The following is a 22,262-nucleotide window of genomic DNA, read 5'->3' as shown; positions in this document are numbered from 1 at the left end:
AAGGAACATCCAACATAAAAAGATGGGATTATCAGGAGATGAAGGGAATAAAGACCCCATATACCCCCGTCTGTCTTTTAGTCAGCTCCCCTGGGAGATCAGAGGAGGAGGGATGATGACGCAGAGGCGAAGAATAAGGTCTCCTACTGTCTGCTCCGAGTCTCTTTATGTCATCCTTCCCTCCTCCCCTGTGGCAGGATCCCATTCATGTTGCTTCAATCCCATCAATCCTAGGGGGGAATCCATATTGAAAGTGATTCCAGTGCACAAATTTGGGTGTTTTCTTTCATAATTTATGCAAATCAAGGTCACTGCAGTGCACCGTCGGAGCACGGGAGGGCAAAAGCTAGCTTTATTTAGCACGTGCTCGTGAAGGAACTGCATTGTCCTCATGCAAACGGATTATTTTCCCATTTTAGATAGACGAAACCAGCACAGTGAAGTTAAAATCCCACCTTCACAAGGCCGCGACAGCAATGTCAGCTTGTTTGTGCATCTCAGGGAGTTTACTTTTCATCGCAGTTCCAAAACTAACTTGAAACATATTTCTGTCATTGTATTCCACATTTTCAGTCAACACAGTATAAACAGAAATTATTTAGCAACGCCAAATCACATTTAATGCCATTCACCCAGACAAATCCTTTTGTCCGGGTCTCACATCCGCTGCTTTTCTCATAGAGTGTGTGTGCGTGAGAACTGATTTTTTTCTAATCTACTTTCTGCCGTTATAATCTGATGATTTTCTGGAAGTTTGTGGGGAAAAAAAGGGGGAAAAAAAGGGAGCGTGTGATGTGTGTTTGCGCTCTGTTCGCATTCCAACCCTAACAACCTCAGTCACCGCACTAAAACACCGCTTTGGTGTGTGTTTCCACCAACGATCGTACGTTCTCTCCAGAAATGCCAGCTCAACTTGTAAACCTCAGGTCCTCCGTCATCAGCGGGCTCAGCCCTGATGTGTGTGTTTGCATATTTACGTCGTCTGTGGAGGTGTGTGTGTATTTTAAGTCCGTTTCTTTGGGCCGTGCCACCGCAAGATTAAAGAATGGTCCTTCTTCCACCCTCATAAAACAGTCAGCGAGAGGTTGATGCCGTTGTCCTGACCACAGTCTGGCTATTTTTGTTTTTTTGTGGGGAACAGTTCCACTGATAAGGACGTGCGTTAGTGGGACGTATTTGACGGGTACACTGAGTTGGGCCAAAGGAAACTTCTCCCCATAACCAAAGTGGGTTTGAGTTGTTTTTATCTGATCTTAGTTGCTCCACTATTTGGGGTCTTCTTTTTTCTTCCAGCTAGATTTCTTTTTTTAGAATTTTCAGAGCCCCTGGTTTGCAGATATGCAAATTTATACCAATCAAACTCGGTCAAACTGCACGCCTGTTCATGTGGTCGGGGGGCCCGGCAGGGATCTGCACCTGGGTTTCTGTGAGTCGTGTGGCTTTTGTGACAGATGAGGCTGCAGGCCCGTCTCAGGCTTCCTTTTCTGAATCATTTTGACTGCACGGGGGGCTGGAAATGAAGCAGACAGACAGGGGGGGCGATGGCAAGAGACATGCCGCTGCGGCAGATGGATGCAAACACACGATGAGAGTGACAAGGCTTCCGCAGTATCTAGTGCAGTTCAGAACCCCGCTGAGGGTGAACCGCGATGATGAGACCAGCTTTAACTTTTCATTGACATCAGGTCAGGGCATGAAAGCCCTTTTAGAGTGGAGATGTAGGAATTGCTTAGGTCCTGATCCGAGTATGAAGCATAAAGGCTCTGATTGGTTACGACTCAGCTCCTCTTTTTCAACAGAGAACTCACAGAGAAAAGAGGAAAGTGTTGCCCACGGGCACATGAGCCAAACAGAGGGGAAGTCAGAGATGCAGTTCTAATTTCGTTTGATGAAACCACAGAAGGTTAAAGGGCCGATAGTCGAATAAGCTACTCACTCCCGCCTTTTGTCCCCCTCCGTCTGTTGAGGCTCTGACGGTCAAAGGCCTCGAGACTTTCAAGTTCAAACCGGCTGCATTTCAAAGAATGCATTTAAACTGTCTCCCCGCAAGTCTGTCAGTCCATCACTTAGTCAATATAATGATTCCCTCCATCGCTCTGAGGTCCTTGTGCCCATTGGTTATCTCTCCAGGATTTCTCATACATTCATTTATGAGCTCAACCCGTTGTCCCCGGGAGGAGTCCGATTGGATTGTCAGATCCCCTGCGCCCTCCCCTCCCCGAACGCTTCAGAAGTGTCCACACTGTCTATCCTGAAGCCCACACACTTGCTCGGCCAGGAACTGGGAGCTTATCACGTATGTGGATGTTTATTTGCATGCAGGCCTTTGTGCATATACATATAGACATAGGTACGTGCTGCGAAGACCCGGTGGTCCGTCTCACCGGAGAGCCAATCTAAATAATGGAGGAAGAGAACAGGGGATGTGCAGCCTGCTGCTGGAAGGCAGCAGGAGGCAGAAAAAGAGCAGCGGGTCCAAATTATAATACAAATCATATCAAGTCAATCATAAAAGCGGTTGAGATTTACTAGTTTCATTTCACTTCCCGAGATTCTTCAGTTTAATAGGGCAGCTGGGAGAAGAGAGGAGAGGATTGCAAGGGTGGAATGGGGAGTGCGTACATGCATTAATGGCCTGTGTGTGTAGGTGTGCGCGTGTGCACTCAATCTATGAATAACCCTCCACAAGCCATCTCATCCGCTGGCTCACAGCCCCCTAGCTGGAGATCCACAGCCTCTTACGGGCATCTATTATTGAAGAAGCTGAGCTGGTGGAAGGGTTTTACCGGACCCCCGTCCAGCTGTAAACTCTGGGAACGCAGAACAAAACACCTGTGTGAGAACCTCTGCTGACACAGATCGGATTAGAACAACAGAAACTTTGTCCTGAAACTTTCAGCATCACAGCTGGAGTCTAATTGTGTTTAAGGTCTGTTTTCAGAGCTCATTTTAAAAGACTCGTCATCGTAATGTTGTAATTACACATGAATGACTCTAACTGCTGCAAAGTGCTGGTCTGGTTGATCTTATAGACCCTACTGGTAATGTCTTGTCACTCCAGTACTGATGTTCACTACTGAAACTTACACTGCACCTGTCATTGGTCTTTTGTAAGTTTTATAAAGGGGTGCTAATTGGATTTTTGGGGTTTTTTGTGCACATATATTTCTCTTTTTTCATTTTATTATATTGTATTTTTATCCAATATTGCTCGTACCTGCCTCCACTTGCCCCCGGGGACAAACTAAAGTCTTTTTGAATGGAACTGAGCAGAATATAGTGGCAGGTTGTGGCGCACTTTCAGAGCTACTTTTCGTTTTGCGATGTGACAGAAATGAGCATCGACATCACGTCTCTTACCAAGAAATAATCTGTCTGTGGAACAGAATATTTCTGTTTGTGTTTAACCACTCGCTGTGGGATGTTTGCCTTATCTTATCGCTCCCCATCACCTTGTTGCGACTGTGTGTCTGTGTGTGGACGATGGCCGCCCGGTGTTTGAACATTGAGACGTTCATTGTTATGCTGTCACTATTGTCTGAGTGGAGTGAGATCGACATCGTTCTGCGTGACAGCCAACGATCCGGCTGTCGCTCCCCTCCATCGTCGTCAGGAACTTGATGAAGTGATGGAGAGGACGGGAACGTGCAGGGAGAGAAAGAGTCCAGGATCACAGCTAAATTCCTCATTGATTTTACATTACAGCCTTCTGAAGGATGGATGGATCACGCACATCTTTTAACTGATTGAATTAATATTTCCCCGACTCGACTGGCTGGCAAGTTGAGTGTTATTTCGGTGTTCCTGGCACGTCTCCTTCCTTTTACCTGCAGTATTTTGCAGACTGAAGAAACTTCATTGGTACACTTGGGTTAATTTTTCACCCATCGGCTCCGTCACGCTTTGGAAAGTAACCGGCATCGACCGATTAAAAACAACCAGCAGATGGGGTTAAAAGTGCGACCTCTTCGACACCTCTCGCACGAATTGTGTTGGGAAGTCAGAAAACAGGCTGATCACGAGTGAATGTCGCCTGTGCCGACGTGTTTCTTTTTAACCTGTACAAAAGTCTAACATGGGCCAGCGTTGTGAAATCTCCAGCGATTTTCAAAGTCGAGCGGTTTGTGTTGGCTCCGTAAAAGCCACTCAGGTGTCGGCAGTGGAACCTTGGCTCTCATAGAACCCCCCCATCCCCAAACCAACCACTCTCCTTCAAGGTAATCTGATTGCTTGGCAGTGTGTTGCTCTCCACTTAAAAAACTTTCCAACGGCTCTGGTATGTTGTGCTTTATTGAATTTGGAAAATACCACACACCATTAAAATATGTTTCTACAGCTGCGTTGGAGTGCAAAATGACTGAAAGTAATCTAATAAAAAAAGAATCAAATAAGCCTTTATTTGTGTTTCCTCTTTTTACCCCCATCGGTTTTAAGTTACGGCCTGTTTATTCTGGATCAAACTGAATGTGCAGCAGTTTCTAAATGGCATAACTAGTTTCAGCCTACTTTTAGGGCTTCTTGAGTATTTAAGGAAGCTCTAAACTGATCAGTTTGTGATTGGACTTTTTTCACTAAACCACAAAATCTTGTTACCTTTAAGAAGAATCAATGTCTGAGGCTCCAGAGCTCCCAGTTGTCGCGGACCGCCCCCTGACTGGTATGATCAGTGGTAATGACAACCTTCCTAATTCAGTTTATCCTCGCGAAGAGGAGGATGGTGATATGTGAGCATAACTAACTGGGAAACAGGGTTAGGAAATGGCGTTAACGTCACTGGGTGTGCTTAACACTGAAAGATGGCCTCATAACCCTCAGCTCTAATGTGATTGTGCAGAGCATCAACGGTGGTTACACCTACATGATGACTATTCATGAAACCACATGTACCAGCAGCTAAACAGCGGTGAGTCGTCAGCGTAGATTAAATCCTCCTTGTTCTTAATATGACGCCCCAACCTATAAAAAAAAAAAAAATCGCTTGATGGTTTGGGAGTTGCAGCGCAGAGCAACGTTCTATTATCTTGGTAATGACTGGGAAACCTCGTCTGTCACGTAAATTGAACCCAGTCAATTTTAACTTGCCAGGCTGTCCAATAGATTCTTATTTGTGAAAATGTTTCACGTGCGCTCCAGCGATCGCCACTATTGATCTCCCGAATGAGCTCTAATAGGTGATGCACTCGGGTGTGTTAGCTGGGATTGAAGGCTCGCTGTTCATCTTCTGGTGGTCCTGACCCAGAAGAGCTGGCGCGGTCGGGCCGGCCAGTGCTCTGAGGGCGGCGGCCGTGCTTCATGATGTCGCATGATTGCCGGAGCGCCTCACGCTGACCTTTCTCTGACATGATTCCATTTTCCATGCAGAAATAGTGACACACAGTGACCTTTGCTTGATATGTAGCACCGGGCTCATTTCCCATAAAAAAGCCCGTGCAGCAATGATCAAGAACAAGAGCAAACCTTTAAGAAAATGAAAAAGGTCACATGTGGCTCAGGGAGTTAAGATCCGTCACCGCTGTCAGCTGAAGTATTAGACAGTCGGTGAGCCTTGTTCTGCGAGGTAAGACCTTTCTTCACTTCTAGGTTTTTCAGAACCATTATTCTTTGAAGAGAGACCTCCTTGAAGATCTAAAAATGGGAGCAGAATGTGTTCATCACTAATGCATCTATTAGATTTGCTCTCCTCAGAGCACATCCATGCTCCCGCATACGCTCCCAGTTAGTCCTCATTCATTTCTCATTTGGCCCAAAGTGCGGCAGCTGTGATCAGGTCCGCTTAAGTGCATTTTTCTTTTCACGTATGCTCCATTTTTTCCTTTTCACGTTCACTCAAAATCGGGTTTAGCCCTGTGGAGAGCACCTGAAATGGAAGACATGCTGTGCTAAAAAAGGCCCCTTTCATATCAGAATGAATCTATACTCTGGTGCTAATGGCTTAGCCAGCAGCTGGCTTTACACGTGGTTGACGGGCAAAAATGGAGTAAAATCAAAGCAGTTTGTGTTCAAAATGTTGGTGTATATAAATGCGAACTCCTAAATGTGGGACGTCGAGGAGATTGACATTGACCTGATCTGTGACCTTGTGCAGCTAGCTCGTTCTGTTTTTGGATATCTTTTTCTGGTCCAAACGGCGTCTGAGGTGCTTCAGTCTGTCTGAACAGAACACAAGTGTTGTTTTGAAGTCTCAGAGCTGGAGAGCATCAAGACATAGAGCTGCTTTAGTCTCCATGGCAGCAATGTCATTGTCTTGTTGGGACTTTATCTTACAGGAAAACATGAATCAGATCCTCTGAATAACGGTTCTCCTGACGGTGCTTACTTTTACTTTTTAAAGAACGTCATTCTTTTTTGTTTAAGTCGTATGCCGACATATTCAGCTCACAGGAATTTCCTTTCAGGGAGGCGGCGAAACACTTTTCTGGATTAGTTTGAAGCCCCAGGTTCAGTTTATATTGCAGAAAAGTGACAAAACGAGCCGGAGAGCCGACAAAAGACTCACAGACGCGTGAACAAGCCGTCGGAGGCCGTGGGTGTCGTTTACTGCTACCTGATGTGCTATGAAGCCCACTTTTATTTTTTCACTCTTGCAAAGTGACTGTCAGGGATGAGAGCGTCTCATCACTTTTTTCCTTCCTTGTCATTATTTCACTTGCCTCTTCAGCACGCATGATGATTGCCTCTGATTGGCCGTATTTATCTCCGCCTGCCGAGGCGACCATTAGCGTTGGTGGCGTGGAGAGGTGGCAGTTTGACTAATAAGTTTTATCTGCCCTTGCTCTGACGCTTATGGTCTCTCTTTGCAGCCACATTAGAATTTTCTGTGCCTGTGTGTGCGTGCGTGTGGCGCCAAGAGGAAAGAAAAACATTAAATTGAGCAATCAAGGTGCTACAGATAGGGCATTTGGAAGCACGCCGGAGCCAAATGGTTGTGTTGGTCGGGCAGTAGCAGAGCCAAGCTGGAATGGATTCCAACTGTCTGCAGGCCAGGCCGGTCTCTGCCCACACTCCATCCATCCTCGCACCCTCACAGTTGAGCCCTGCGAGTCGTTTGGCTCGACCAGGAGATCATTGTTTCAAGTCAAAACTGGCAAAAAAAATAAATAAAGTACAGGAAGCAGGAAAGGAATCGCAGTTTGAAATGTGATGAGTTGAAACAGAGATGTTGCATAGCACACCACTCTTACGTTTTACATAAAAGGCCAATCAAATGGTAGTTATGACAGAAAGTGAGTAAGAAGGAGCACCAAAAGGAGGTTGATAAGGCTAAAAGGCATATTTACTAGGCAATAATGAGAGAGACGGAGAGGAAGAAGGCATCTTTATTCTAATGCGGCTCCGTCTGTGGCTCGGTACAGCTTCGGGAAAAAGAGGAATTTGCTGCCGTTATTTATATTTATGAATTCCTGCCATTTGGCCCAGTGTGAAATGATGGGTCATTCCTGCGCAACAAGAAGAGCCAGTGCTGAATTTACAATCAGCCACACCATCCGGCCCTCCTCCCCGTCCCCACCTTCCAATCCGCTCCCTCTCCTTATTGCACATGCCTGGATGATCTGCTGAATATGGATGGGAGTGGAGGGATGCTGGAGGAGAGAAGTGGTGATGTGGAAGGAGAGAGAGGCTTTTTCTTTTTTGTCCGACTGAGGTTGTCTCTGTCACCGGTTCCCCTCCTAAGGAGATGTGGCACAAGAATTAATGGTATTCAGCAGTATGGTGAAATAGCTTCTGGCTGTGTGTGTGTGTGTGTGTGTGTGTGTGTGTGTGTGTGTGTAATTAAATTACAGCTGTGTGCAGCAAGTTAGTTTCAAAATGGAATTACTTTTGACTCTCAGTTAGCGAACATGCTGTACAGGTGGAGTCAGTCACCGAACTGAACCCGAACCCGACTTCCCCTCAAAGGACGACTGAATGACGGAGTTGCGAGCTTCTAAACGAGTGGTATTCGCCAGTAAATGTCATCTAACCGTTGTCACCAGGCAAGTGCTTGATTTCAGTTTTTGCTCCCCAAAGCCACCAGAACGTAATGTTAATATAACGTGTGTGCGTTGCAGCACCGCCTAGTGGTGGGAGAAGCTTTTGCAAACACCCCTCCTTTCCGACGGGTGCAGTCAGGAGCCACGATGGCTCATGGGAAACAAATATTTTTCCCTGGGTCGACAATGATTTCCAGTCGTGTTGTAGTCCGTTTGTTCTGATCTTATCTGACTTCAGCCTGAACTAAAACACAGCAACTTGTGTGCTGAGGTCATTATACCCCGTAAAAAGGATGTCTATGTTTATTAGATAGATTATGAAGTCTCGCTCCAGTGACCTATTAAAGAGTATTTGCTGCGGTTTACAATGAAACACACATGGAAAATAGTTTCTTTTAAGGGCTGGTAACTTAAAGAGGCATTAAAGTCCAAACATTTAGCGCGCAGAACACGCAGTAAAAGTCACGACAAGCGCTTGCATCATTATTAAAGTATGCCCGTGTAGCGTTCGGAGTATTATTTCACAGTCGTAAAATCCAGCTGGAAGCCCGTCAACAGCTTCAGTTTCTGAACTGGGAGGCGATATTTCTGCATCTAGCCCACTCAGCTGGTTCCATCATGCCCGGGGTTGGCAAGTGGCGACTTTTTATTGCTCTGTTCCGTCCATTCAGCCATATTCGTGTCCACTGCCAGCGCTCGTAAAAGCTGCTGCTTGACAGAAAGACTGCACCAGTGTGAGACTTTTGCTGCTCATGGAAAGTTTGGGGAAAAACAGGATCGCCAATGAACTGGAGGGCCGACAATTAGACACGTGATGTCGGAGAAACTTATTAAATCTGTTTTCCATTACTGCCGATGCGCGGCGCATCCCACGGCATTCCTCGGGGCGATCGTGACACGTTTTGGAGTCTTTGGAGAAGCCACTTGAGTCACACGGAGCAGAATCCAAGCTGCCGTCTCTTGCCCTGCCTCGACGTGACTCCAGTCATGTTTGCTCTCAAGTTTCCGTGGCAACAGTTATGTGACACGCAGGAGTCTCCCGTCCGATTATTTTGAAACCCAGCACATCCCGGTGCACATGTGTCATTTTAGGGTTCTGTCCAGACAGACTTAAGCTAACACAGATGCGCTTGTCTGGACCAGCTCCGCTTCTTTCTGCCTCCAGGCTGCTCCTCCACCTCCATTTTAATCTGCCTGTCTTCATTTTATCTCCTTTTTGTGAGTAGAATGTTTCCAAATGTTGCACATTTTCAAACTTTTCCCTACTTTTTGATTGCTTAGTGCTTAATTTCAGCCATCAACCACGCGACGCATTCTGCAGCCGAGTACGTTTTTATTCCTCCAGACAACCTTGGAAATCAGAACATTTGATTTGCACTGATGCCATTAGAACACTTGAACCATAAATACAAAAGAAAAATCAATGTCCATTTTCAAAATTAAAGACATAAAATTAAACAAATGTGAAAAATGCAGACTGAAAAACACATTTTCAGTCTGTCGCACTGAAAATGTTTTTCTCTGAAGAAACTATTAAAACAAAATAAAAAAGAGGATAGTAGTTCTTTTAATCTTCTCTGAACTGCTTTGGATGATCCCCCCCTTCCGCGGGTGTGTGTCTATGTGTGTGTGTGTAAGCGTGCGCGCATGCGACTCATAAAAGTTAAATAAATGAAATAGGCTTGTCTCAATAAGTCAAAATTCATCTGCTGAGGAAGCAAACAACAGCATCAAAGCAGGCAAAAGGAAATGATGGGAGGCAATAAAAGTAAACCCAAAAACTTGCTCTTCAAACACACAAACCTTTGGAAGTCATGTGGATTTATGTCAGGAAGAAACACTCTTCCTGACATTAAACTCTGGGCTGCTCCTGCCACCCACCCTCCTACCCACACACACACACACACACACACACACACACACACCCCTACTTGCCAATCACTCTGTTGGTGCTGATTTGCTCGAACTATTGATTAGCCATACACTTTCTGTGTCTGTCTTTTCTCCTAATTCCATGTTGTCCAAAAGTTCCATGTGACGGAGGAATTCCACAAAGTGTGTTGGACGAAGACAAGTCGGAAATGCAACTGCTCTTAATCAAAACGTGCAATTAGCAATGATTGCAATCAACCGAGACAGCCCGTACATAAAGTGCACTGTATCATTATCATCATTAGCGTCTGCGGTATTTATTGCAACATTTATTACACATTTACTCATGTTTGTCTTGGTTTAATGACAGGAGCAGAGATAGAGATCCACATGTGGAATAGCCAAAGCATCGGTAGATTTATTTCTCTTGTTGTGGACAGACAGCAGGACTTCTGCTTCTTCTCCGTATGTGCTTCACGTTGTTTGGAGAGCAAACAGCAAAGATACCAGGATGTAATAAAATGAAACATTGTCTCGTTCACAGCCCAGTGGCACCATAATATAAAAGACATTTGGACAAAGCCTCAAGAAATTGAAATAAGCCCCACGGCCTCGGCATTAGTTTATTAAAATCTAAAAGGAGCCTCAATAACTTTAACACCCCATTTTCACAGCAAAATTAGTTTTCTGGGAACGACATTGTGCATATTTGTGGCCGATCAGTTGGTTTCTACCCAAAGGAGAGTCTTTTCTGTCGGAGCGTTGTATCAGATCAAGTCAGCAAATGGAGGAAGACGCGAGACGCTTCATTTCTTTATCTGCATTAGGTTACGGAAAATGCAGAGACGGAACGATTTTCCTTTTTCTGATTTTGGACACGTTTCCCCCGAGGCTTGATGATGATGTCATGGCAAATGAAGTGGAGCCGGTTTTATCTGGATCAGACTGTGAGGTGATGCCTGGATGATCAATCTTGGAGGCAACAAGCAGCGATGGACAGATGAGAGAGGATCTGAGCAGATTCCTAGATGGTCGGGTGTCAAGCTGGAAGGCTAAAATTTAATATAGCTGCGGGAGCTTTATTAGAGTGGCAGACAAAGCTAAAGGTAGCAGGTTTTAAGAGTAAGAGTGGGTTCTTCTCACCTTTTCTCCATCTAAAAATCCCTCGATGCATCTGTATCTTATGATCTTTCAGAAAACCAAAAGGGAAAAGATGCAGTCCACCGTGCAGTCACAGGATGACCCCCCCTCCATCACGCCCCCCTCTAGTTGTCTTTTATCTCAATGACAAGCGGCGTGGACATGAGCGTGCTGGCAGCAGCAGCAGGTTTTATTCCACCTTTGGAAACAAGGACCACATCTCTGGGATCCACACTTGCATCTGCAAACTCATTACTTGGAGCTCCAGCCCCCCCTTCATGTGTCGCGCACGTGAGTGTCCGTGTTTGTAGCTCAGCTCGGACGCAGTCAGGTGGATTTCCCAGCTCAGCGGGGAGCCTCCATGTCCAGATCCTGTCTGGGAGCTGCCGGCTGCAGGTTTTAGGTTTGTGTTAATGTCAAATCTTGTTGTCAGGATGTCCGAATGAGTCCTTGAAAAAGAGCCCGGCAGATCCCAAATGCTGCGACTTTAGTTCTGACTGAACTTTGGATGAGAAATCACATTTGCTGCTGGCTTCTCTTCATTGGCTGCCCAGAAAACCCAGAATAGGTCTTAAAATAATTCTCCCGAGCTCCTAGGTCCTTAGAGGCTAAGCTCCGTCCTATCTGGAGGAGCCGATAGCACCAGATCATCCCAGTAGAGTGCTGGGGTACTTGTGGTTAAGAGAATTTTTAAAAGTACACTGGGTGGCCAAGGCTTTAACTATCAGGCCCCCCTGCTGTGAAGCCCAGGTCAGGAGACTGACTCCCTCTCTACTTTTAGGATTAAGTTGAAAACCTTCGTCTTTGAGAAAGCTTAAAGTCAGTAATTCTGTAGGTATCACTGACCTCCTGCCACACTGACCCCCTCACTTTTACTTCTACGAAACACACATTAACTACATAATTAAATATGTCTCAGATTCTTACTCGGCCGGCCGTCAGCTTGAGCTTCCCAGTGTGAGCCTGGTCCTGCTGGTGGTTTCTTCCTGTTACAGGGGAGTTCTTCCTGCACCGCTGGCCTCCAGAGGTCAGGGCCTGGCTTTCAGTGAGGTGCCTTGAGAACCTTGACTGTAACAGACACTGGATAAATAACGCTGAAGTGATTGAAATAGCGAGGAGCCCAATTCCTCATATCGGGGCTACAGGGGTGCTGCTGTGATGGTGGTCTGGTTTTCCCGGGGAGGATCATCTTACATCGCGATTTGACTGCCAGTTTCTGACAGCAGAGACCCTCAGAACCTGTCTTGAAGATGACTTTCAACTCCACGGACCCTCTCAGGGCTCTCTTTGCTAGACCCTGTTTTTCCACTCTTGAGTGCAGGAATCATCTTGGAGAGACCTCGGAGACGTGGAATTGTGTCACTTTAGTGGATTGCCCCCCCCCCCCTCCCATTCCCAGTGCAATTTGTGTCAACAGTCTTTCCCGTGTGTCAACAATCTTCTTCTCTTGTCTTTGAGTTGGAGGTCATTCCAGTCTGGACTATGGAATGACCTGATTCGTATTCACAGTTTGGCAGTGGTTGCCGTGGTGACTGCCCGCTCTGAACGGAATTCACCAACTATTGTGGTTAGTTTGAATTACAAAATTTAGGAATGTGAACCTTTCCACATACAGGAAGTATGAAAACTAGAATCCTGATTACAAGCCAGAGATTGCAAATTGCACCGTTCCTCTCCTCACTCTCCTCTCCTCTCCTCTCCTCTCCTCTCCTCTCCTCTCCTCTCCTCTCCTCTCCTCTCCTCTCCTCTCCACTTCCTCTCCTCCCCTCCCCTCCCCTCCCTCCCCTCCCCTCCCCTCCCCTCCTCTCCTCTCCTCCCCTCCTCTCCTCTCCTCTCCTCTCCTCTCCTCTCCTCCTCTCCTCTCCTCTCCTCTCCTCTCCTCTCCTTCTCCTCTCCTCTCCTCTCCTCCTCTCCTCTCCTCTCTCTCCTCTCCTCTCCTGAGTGTGGAAGGTTAATGCGTTTAGTTCACACGTTTAAAGACCATCTCCTTGTTTGCAGCGGAGCGGGATTAGGGGATAATCCAGCCCGTTTTACTCATTTTCTACCTCTCACTCACGGGGCAAAATCAGCATAATGATTAGCTTGTGTGAGAACACTAATGGGAGAAGGTGTGAGGTTTGACGCTGGCTCAGGCACGTAGGCGCTTGAGCCACATCAGGATTTCGGTGCCATTTACAGAATTTTGCATGTCCGATTGTGCCCTCGCTTCCTGCGGTCACACCCTCAGCCTAAACTGTTTACGTTGAAGTGAACTCCAGCGGCCGGAGTTGCGGTTTTTGCAGTTTATCCTTTCCCACTGCCCTTGACCGGTCTCTTAACACAGAGAGCAGGCAGATAAGAGCGGATTTACACACAATGCTAAAGCCATTAGCGTCTGGCTTTTTCTCCCGCACTCTCTCCGGGGTTTGTTTAGCGTTATCAGATCCGCTGGGATGTGTGGATGGCAGATTGAATGTCCGCAGCCATGAAAAAGGCCAAGGATGTCTAACCTCCTATTCACATGCTGCTAGCCTCATCAACAGAGGGCCTGTTGTCCTCCCGCAGCCATGGAGATGGACAGTGGCAGATAATTGCTTTCGGACAATAACCGTCTTCTGTGTTTGTTTGAATGCGTACAGTCTCTCTGGGATGAAATCATAGACGAGTGCGTCTGTGTATCGGTGGGGGGCTGAGCCATGTTGTTTTATGCGTCGCTGAATTTCTCCGTCTATGTGCGAACATGAATGAAGGGGCCCGATAAAAGATACTCGGCGCTGTAGCCAACAGTGAGCTGTCATCGCCCGTGTCAGAGCCCCCATGCCCACTGTTGAGGAGCAGCCAGCGGCGGCTCGGCTTCCCCGATAAGATCCCTTGAGAAAGTCCCGGTAAACCTGGACAACCAGCAGGTAGAGGTGAATGGCAGCATGTGAATCCGCTCAGCCATTGGATCCCGTGATGTCATTCCTCTGTCAGCTCACAGTGCAGCTCTTTGTTTACGCCGTGCTTAGACGGCGTAAAATGTTCGGGGCGTCTAATTGGGCGACCTGAGTCCTCTGTCCCGGTGCCTTAAGTATACTGGTGCGTCTGCTTCCTTTCCTAAAGATTCTATCGTTGAGCTCCAAGTCTGTCTGGTGTGTTTGGTGCAGCCCTGTTGTAAGCCGCTCATGCGAGCGCCGCCGAGCAGGTGCGGTTTATTTTGGTTTCACATTGAATAGAGTAGCTCGGTGATGAGCGCCAGTCGGTCTTGTCAATTACCGCCGCTCTCGCTCCACCTTTCCTTCTCCCTCCTCTCTCCCATTCATCCCCCGGAGTCCCATTGTGCCTCCGTCTCTCGGCGCCCCGCCCCTCCTCCCGGACGCTCACGTACTCCTTTTAAATCTTGTTTATTTTTGGCAGCCGCCCCGTTTTATCGCTACATTGTGGGCACGAGACTATATTTATCTCCATTCTCATCTTTCTGCCGCTCACCCCTTCTCCTGTGCCCCCTCTCCATCATACCCCTCCCTCCTAAAAGGATGTGGAGGGGTTGACAGGCGGTGAGCTCACAGTTCTAACCTCTGCTGCCACCATGCCAGCCAGCGCGCCGCTCGAGGGTTTGGCTGCAGATTGAATGGCTCCCAGGGACGTCATATTCCGACAGCCTCCCTGAATTACATTTCCTGGTCTCCTTGCCTGGCTGCCTGCACCGCCCGCCTCGACGAATCAGATAGCCCGGAGTTGCCATGTGGCTGCCCACCGCTCCTGCCCTCTATTCCTTCTCTCTTCTCATCTCGCGCTCATTCGTTTGCCGCTTCTCTTGCGATCATCCCCCCTTAAAAAAAAAAAAAACAGGACAGCGGGTGGGCGATCTGATTGGCTGCCACCTTAAGCTTTTGTTGTGTGGACGTCATATAAGATAAGATCCGCTTTGTCCTGTTTGCCGCGTCCTCTTCAGGGGCTCGGCGCGATCACGCGGGTGAATGGTTTAAACGGCATAGACGGACCTTTCCTCGACTCGACCTGTCGTTGATAAACCGCATCTAACGACATAAATTGAGACGTTATCGAAAAGAAACAGACGTTTCTGAAAAAACGTTATTGAAAAGAAAAATACAACAGCCAGTAAATGTTCTAAATCCACTCATTACAAAATACAGACCAGCTAACAAAACATGGTGTGAGTGAACACTTGGCATGGAAATTGTGATTTCAATAAATACAAAGCTTCAAATCATATACATTGTATCAACATACAGGAGGTCAACTGAAAAATCAGCTAATGGTAGCGTGTTTGCGGAGCAGGCCGGCGGCTCCCAAAGTGGGTTTTTTGTTACCGTGCATGACCTGATCTGGCCAGAAGGTGGGTTATGTGAGCTGGAGGAGGAAAGAAGCCTGTGGAGGACGCAGTCTGTGGGAGGAGAAAAGGCCTTGGCTCGCCAGGCTCCATAAATTGATTAATGAGGAACAGCTTCCCGTGGAAGGCAGAATAGACGGCACGCCGCAGGTACATTCCAGCGTGCAGAACATTTTGCACGCAGACGCACAGGAGCATCAAAGCGTACCCTCCTGAAGTGGATGGCAGCTTGGCTTGCAGTGCTGACAAACAGGTGGTGTGAACCTGCCTGTACTCACACACACACACACACACACACTCACTCGGGTGGTGTGAGCTCCCACGCTGTGTGGATTTGTATCAAAGTCCAGCGATCAAATTAAACTGGCAGACTGGGACCTGTACAAGTCCAGCCCTCCAGCCTGTCTTGGTGTGCCGCCTGAACACGTGCATCCGCGCACACACACAGCTTTGCTGTTTAAAATGTAGCTGTTCGAAATTAAACGCAGGAACTTTTAGAGCTGTTTTCCTGCTCAGCCCTGCAGCCTTTGACTGAGGTCCTGCTTCTGTTGAACCAGAGCTCCATTCTGAGGGTGCTGAAAAGTGATTGGATTACAGCTGTATTAGTGTTAGCTGGTGTGTTAGCTCTTACACTGCGCGCTGACTCCGGATGACCCCGGATCTCCCTGTTGGCAACAGCATTTTAATCCTGTTTTTTTTTTTTTTTTTATCAAACATGGCTCCAAGGTCAAACTCAAACATGTAAGTGCAAACGCATGTCATGTCTCTCCGTCATAGTTGTTCTGATGTTGCACATGTGTCTGCTAGCACGCTCACATGTCAGTGCTCTGCCGATTCTGGTTGTTTATGGTAGTGGAAATTAACATTCTCTACGGTTTGTCTCCGGCCAGAGGACGCATAATGGGGACCATAAATCTACTTGAACTGTGTACAGTGTCATGGTATATTACACACCCTTTTACTGAGGTTTTGTCTTAGCTGTTGTTAGCATGCCACATCACAGCCACGCACGCACACACACTTCCAGCCGTATGAATTCCAGGCCTGTAGCTTCGTGCGTGGCTCTGTCTCTGGCCCACGCTGAGTGTGTAATGAGAGAAGCCTGAGTAGGACTTGGGCAGATATTGGATCTCACTGGAGTATCGGTGGGACTTTGAGCTCCGGGGTTACAGTGGAACTCTCACCAGTTCTTCTGTTGGACCAGTGGATGACCAGGAGCTGCGCCTGTGTCTCAGGTCATTCGTCGTCACGCTACTGCTGATGTGTTCAGAGGAAAAGATGTTCTATAAATGTGAAGGATGAGGAGAAGGACTGAGACATAAAGGGAGGAGGGTATATTTTTATTTATTTTTAGCTGTAGGGTGGTCACATATAGGGAGGATAGAGAGGGAAGCTATATAGAAGATGATGGTGTTATTTCGGGGGGAATTACTAAAAGGGCACAGCTCAGAGGAACAAGGTTTCCGAATGGGGGGAAAATAGGGCTGGTAAGTAGAACCAGGAAAGCTGAAAGACGGGAGAAGAAGATCAAATAGACAAGTGCAAAGCTTGGGATTACAGGAAAACAAAGAGAGGGAGGAAAAGAGGGTGCAACGACTGTCATCATCTGGAATCTATAGAGTCTGATGGGCACCATGAAAAGGCTGTAATCACATCTATCAGCAACACTCTCTATTAAAGCTGGTCCTTCTGCTCGGCCTTCTTCTGCCTCCCCAAAGCACCAGCTGAGCCGTGGTCGTTTGGCGATCAGGGGATAAATACGCTTCCGACTGCTCTATGTGTAGTTGGGAAGAATAGAGATGCTCCGCACTGGTTTTCCTGTCCTCTGGATTTTTACATCACATCCCTGTTTTCCAGTGATTTCAGGTGATTTTAGTGTCTTCGCTGTGGATATGAAGGTTGATCAAGACAGATGTTTTTTGAGAAAGGGATCTTCAGGAGAGATAAATTGCGCTCCGTTCTTTCTTCTCTGTCCTCTCTTCCCGGCCTCTTTCTCCCTCACACTCTTTCAGCGCAGGAAAACCTCCTCCCCTAGCTTGGCGCTGGATCAAACGGCCCTTTCCTTTGGGAAATTCATTTAGGTTTCTGCCTTTTTCCTGGGGTGTTTGGGCCAATGAGCTCGCGAGCCAGACAAGCATCTGTTTTCATGAATACCTAATGGCTACATGTCACCGGAGTCAAACGTGCGCTCTGAGAGATGCACCCACTGTTATTACCATTATGGTTATTTAGCCACCAGTATCCCATTAGAATCCTCCTTTACTCCTGTCCCCCAGGAGGCAACAATATGATTAGCTACTAGCTTTTATAGCGTGTCGCCCCTTCCTCTGTTTCCCTCATATATGTCGAGCTCACGGTTTGAATTTAATCGTTGCATTTTTGCAATTGTGAAACTTTAATATTGTGAGGACAGCAGGGAATAGAGTAGGAAGGGACCCACACAGGGAAATCAGCAATTCCATCCAGAAAGGAAACTGCGTGGCATTAAACCTATATTTTAGCTGTTTAATGCGCAGTGTGGGTGTGATATCTCTGTAGCCATCACCATAATTGGTCAGTGTGCTGAGCGGCTTTTCTTGGAACCGTTGCAGTCGCATTTTGAAGATTCCGTCAACAAAGAAGGGGCGGACAATCAAGGCCGTGGAAACGAGTTCAAAGCAGCGGGGTCACATGACCAACACTGTGTGCATCTGTGAGTGCTGACGATCACAAAGGGAGGCGGCCGTGCGTGCATTCGCTGGAGTGCGCGGCGCCAGATTTCCTCTGGGTGAAGCGAACGCGTCTTGTCTTCGTTTTCTATTACGTTAAGATTTTAATTCTGCAAAGCCTTTGTGACTTCCACCAATTGTCGCCGCGTTTTCCTGCCAACCCTAAACACACTTCACTTGCTGAGCGTGATGCTATTTGGTCAACGCAAAGAAATGCAAAGCAAAGAATGTTTTTAATCTCCAAACCGGATTGAGGTGGATATTGAAAATACGCTGAAGCTGTCATCAATAATGAGTTCTTCTGCCGGCAACGTCGAGCAGGAGCCCTGCTGTTCATCCAGCAGAAATCGGACAGAATTGAATTTGTCACTGTCGAGCTAACACGCCCAGAGTTCAATCGCCGCTGGTGCGCACACTTCAATCAGGCTCCAACTGGCCAATGACGGCTGCTAGCGCAGCTGGAAAGAAGACGGCGAGCGTCTGCGCAGTGTAACTCTCAAAAATCCCAGACTGACCAGATGAAAATGGGCCAAATGACCGGCTGTTGTGGCGGATTTGGACTCTGGTGCGACACGGTGGGAAAGTGCCTGTGCGCCTGCTTTCACTTCAACGTGAAAACACTGCTAAACGCCGCGCGGTGCGAAGGAACCGAAGACCGACTGAATCCCAACGCGGAGGCGCTGATATTCTCCATCGATCAGCCGCCGTCCCCACTTCAGTGTCTGCTGCCTCCGCTCCTCTGAGTACTTCAGATCAGTGTGTGTCCATTGATCCGGTTTGTGCTCCTGGTGTGAGTTCTGGTAAACCGGCGGCGCGCAGCGGTGGCACCACAGAGCAGGACTTCCTTCATCTTCAGCAGGAACCTGCGTAGGAGGACCCTAGACTAGAGTAATTAAAGTAGTACGGAACATCAACCTGTTGGACCATTACAGACCATACAGAATCTGTTTGGGTGTATTTCAGTGCCCACCTGCCCTCCTCCACCCTCCCCTACTTTATCTTCATCCCTCCTCATCCTCCTCCTCTTCCTCCTCTTCCATTACTCTTCATATCCATTAGCTAAATGAACACCCTTCAGGTTCCTGCAAAGGAACACACGCACTCCACCGGCCTTCTATTTTCTCTACACACATGTACAAAGGGGATGTGTTTGCGTGCACGTCGAAAAAAGAGAGAGGACAGAAGAGGGTGAGTTTGGTGAGCTCTCCTTTAAATGGACGGCGGTAATCAAAGTGCAGCGCAATTAGCCGTAGCTGAGTGGGCGGAGGCGGAGGTGCGCGGCGCGGCGCGGCGCGGCGCGTGCGGTGCTGTGTGCCGCTGCGTCAGGTCTGTCGGTAAACATCCCGATTGTTCTCCTCCGTCTACAAGTCGCTGTGGCGGCTCCGGCTGGTTTCCTTCAGCGGCCAGAACAACGTTGTGTTAATAAGAGAGCTGCTGGTAGGAGGAGGACACCCACCCCCCCCCCCCCCCCCCCTCGCTGGAGCTCAGCCTGGGACCAGATTTTATCCAGGTTGTAGAAGGAACACCACATTATCTTCTTCTACTTCCGCTTCTTCTTCTGTTTTAATAAGCAAGTTTTTGACACCGTCTTGTCTGTCAGTCCAGCTGAGCAGGTTTTGTTCTGCGAGAGGATCAGAGCCTCCGAAATTACCTTAAGACAAGTCAAAACAACAAACCCGGGACTTTTATTAAAACTTCTTCTTACACTACTCTAATCCGCTTCCCTACATTCCTCCTCATGTCTAAATGTATTATTCCCCCCTCTTTTTTCCTACTATTTTCCCAGAAAATACCTTAAAATGGCCAAAATTGAGGTGAACAAAATAAACACACAATAAATGACTTTAAAAGAATCAACTTTTGTTGAAAACGAAACCTCTCTGTCTTCAGCTACATGCTTTTTCTTCATTGAGTGATATAAAAAAAACTGCCTGTATTCACAACCACTGCTGAGCAACAGTCTCTAATTTATCTGGTCATCTTATGTGGACACAGACTCACACTCACCCTCACACTCTCTCACACACACAAACACCAGTGGGTCAGCTCAGACCTGAGGCTGTAAGCGTTATCACCGTCTGCCATGGTACCCCCCCCCCCCCCCCCCCCCCCCCCCCCCAAGTTATTTATTGTGTTGTGGCTGCGCCGGGCTGAACGCGGTGGCAGACGCACTCACGGAGGGCCGTTACACAACCCATCGGTTGATTTACCTGTGAGTGTCTGACTTGCATGTTGTCAGGGGAAACAGGAAGCATGTAACTCCTGAGATGGACTGAAGAGCTTTGTGTGTGTGTGTGTGTGTGTGTGTGTGTGTGTGTGTGTGTGTGTGTGTTTTATTGTATTTCCTACCAAAGATTCTACTAAGTGAGGACATTTTTGGGAAGGGAGGCTGGTCCTCAATGTCAAAGGACTGTTTGAGGGTTAAGACGTGGTTTGAAGGTTGTGGTTGGGGAATTTATTGTTTATGACAGTCCTCACAAAGATAGCACTATAATGTGTGTCAGACGGGAATTTTCCTATTCTACACCGAATCAGATGTATTTACAGCCCAGAGTCACAAAAGGGTGTTTGCCGCGGTGACTCCCCCTGCCCTCCGACCAGAGATGAGGGATCCTTCTCATGCTATGGATGCCGTACATGTTGTTTATGTTGTTTTGTTTAGTCCATGGAAGGATACACTTTAAAAAAAAATTCCATTTACATCCAGCACATCTTGGAAGCTTCTGTGGTGCTCTGTCCCTGGGCCTTTAACAACGTGCACAACCAAACCGATTCTGGCCTCCAGGAAATGAGCTTTCTCCTTTCCGGAAGCTGCGTGATCCCACTCTTCTCCCGTCCTCTCCCAGGCTGGAATGTTGGGCTGAGAAGCGTCCATGCCTGACCATTTTGACCACCTCAGCACATTCTGGTGACGGCCGATGACAGGCTGCTGGAGCGCCCTGCTGTTTTGCTGAATAATTTCAAAACGTGATTAACGGCGGCGGAGCGCGTTGAGAGCGTGATTCTGGACAGAGCGGCAGCTCCGGCGGGCCGTCCTGGGAAAGGATCCAGGCCCTGATAGCTGGAACAGACGCCGGGAACTGTGGTCAGTCCACAGAGGTCTTCTGTGTGTTGTATTCACCTACTTTTATTATTCTTTATTACACATTTAACAACCAAAACGTAAAAAATCCGAACTCTGCATGAAGGAAAGTCTTTTGTCTTTGTTTATTTTGACTCCGTCCGTGCGTAGATCCAGTTATTCCTGCTGAAGCCACATCAGTTTTTGAGGTTTTGAATAAATTTGGCAGCGGACCTCTTTTGGGAGATCGTCAGTTCAAAATGTTATTTTTCTTTTTCCCCCCTTAAGTGGCTTTTTTGATGTATATTGTTGATGCCGCCTGATGAAAAAAGACCCTCTTGTCATGTGGATTCAGAAATTCGGAGCGGCGGATCGCCCGAGGACGCGGGGCCCTGCCTCCGTATGGATTTACGAGCAATATAAAGAAAATTTACAGCGGGAATCATTTTGCCTGCGTGCCCTCCTCAGATGTATAAACCTCCTCGTGCCTTTTCGCCGCCTTCCTGATGCCCCGCCCTTCCATTTCATTAAGTTTTAAGACGGCCATGGAAGTCTGAGGCCTTGTCGGCCGCCGCCGCCTCTTCCTCACGTTCTCCACCTCTCCCCAGACCTTTGACTGCTTTTCTTTCTGCCTTTTCATGCCGGATTTTACTCTCTTTTTCCTTCCCTTTCTTATAAAAAACCGCCCATTTCTGTTTCCCCCTGCTCCCTTTGTGTCTGCAGACAGCCATGTAATTGTGGGCCATGCCAGGGAGGGGCCAGCGTACCTGGGCACCGCCGCTCTCCCAGAAGCCTCTTTGTTTCCGTTCCATTGTGATTGGCTGACTAAAGAGAAGCGCGACACATGTTTTTTGGCCAGAAGACTGTCTGCGGCCTTTGTGATAAATACGGCCCTCGGTCTCTCTCAACTGTCGGACGATTCTTCCCCTCGCCGGCTGTCTGTCTGAGTACACGAAAGAAGATTAGCTTCACCTCTGAGGGACACGACGGGAAAAAGGGACGGACGGACAAAACCGCGCCGCCCGTCGCTCACTCACTTTGTTCCTTTCGCCGCACGCCTCGGCGAGGTTCCTTTCACACAAATTGCACTTTGCCGCCTAGATGACACGTTGATAAAACAATAGACGAGGGTGACGGGAGGTCACGGGGGCGGCTCCGAACGCCAACGGCCGCTGGCGGTTTGTGCTGCAGGGAAGGAA

General features: G+C 47.8%; 1 protein-coding gene across 4 annotated transcripts in view; it reads left to right on the top strand.

Moving 5' to 3' along the window:
- Positions 1-22,262, top strand: part of fbxl17 (F-box and leucine-rich repeat protein 17) — a 129,527-nt gene that overhangs the window by 65,192 nt on the left and 42,073 nt on the right. Inside the window, exon 9 of one of the 4 annotated variants that reach the window (XM_057031966.1) lies at positions 9,999-10,137. The exons of the other annotated variants lie outside the window; for them this stretch is intronic. Coding sequence (XP_056887946.1) covers positions 9,999-10,008 — 10 coding nt within the window. The 3' untranslated portion in view covers positions 10,009-10,137. Of the gene's footprint in view, positions 1-9,998; positions 10,138-22,262 lie in introns of those variants that run through there. 4 annotated transcript variants of the gene reach the window in all.

The sequence above is a fragment of the Takifugu flavidus genome, chromosome 5 (genome assembly GCF_003711565.1).
Source record: "Takifugu flavidus isolate HTHZ2018 chromosome 5, ASM371156v2, whole genome shotgun sequence".
NCBI lineage: Eukaryota > Metazoa > Chordata > Actinopteri > Tetraodontiformes > Tetraodontidae > Takifugu > Takifugu flavidus.
Note: the sequence above shows the minus strand (reverse complement) of the source record. Positions and strands in the feature narration are given on the sequence as shown.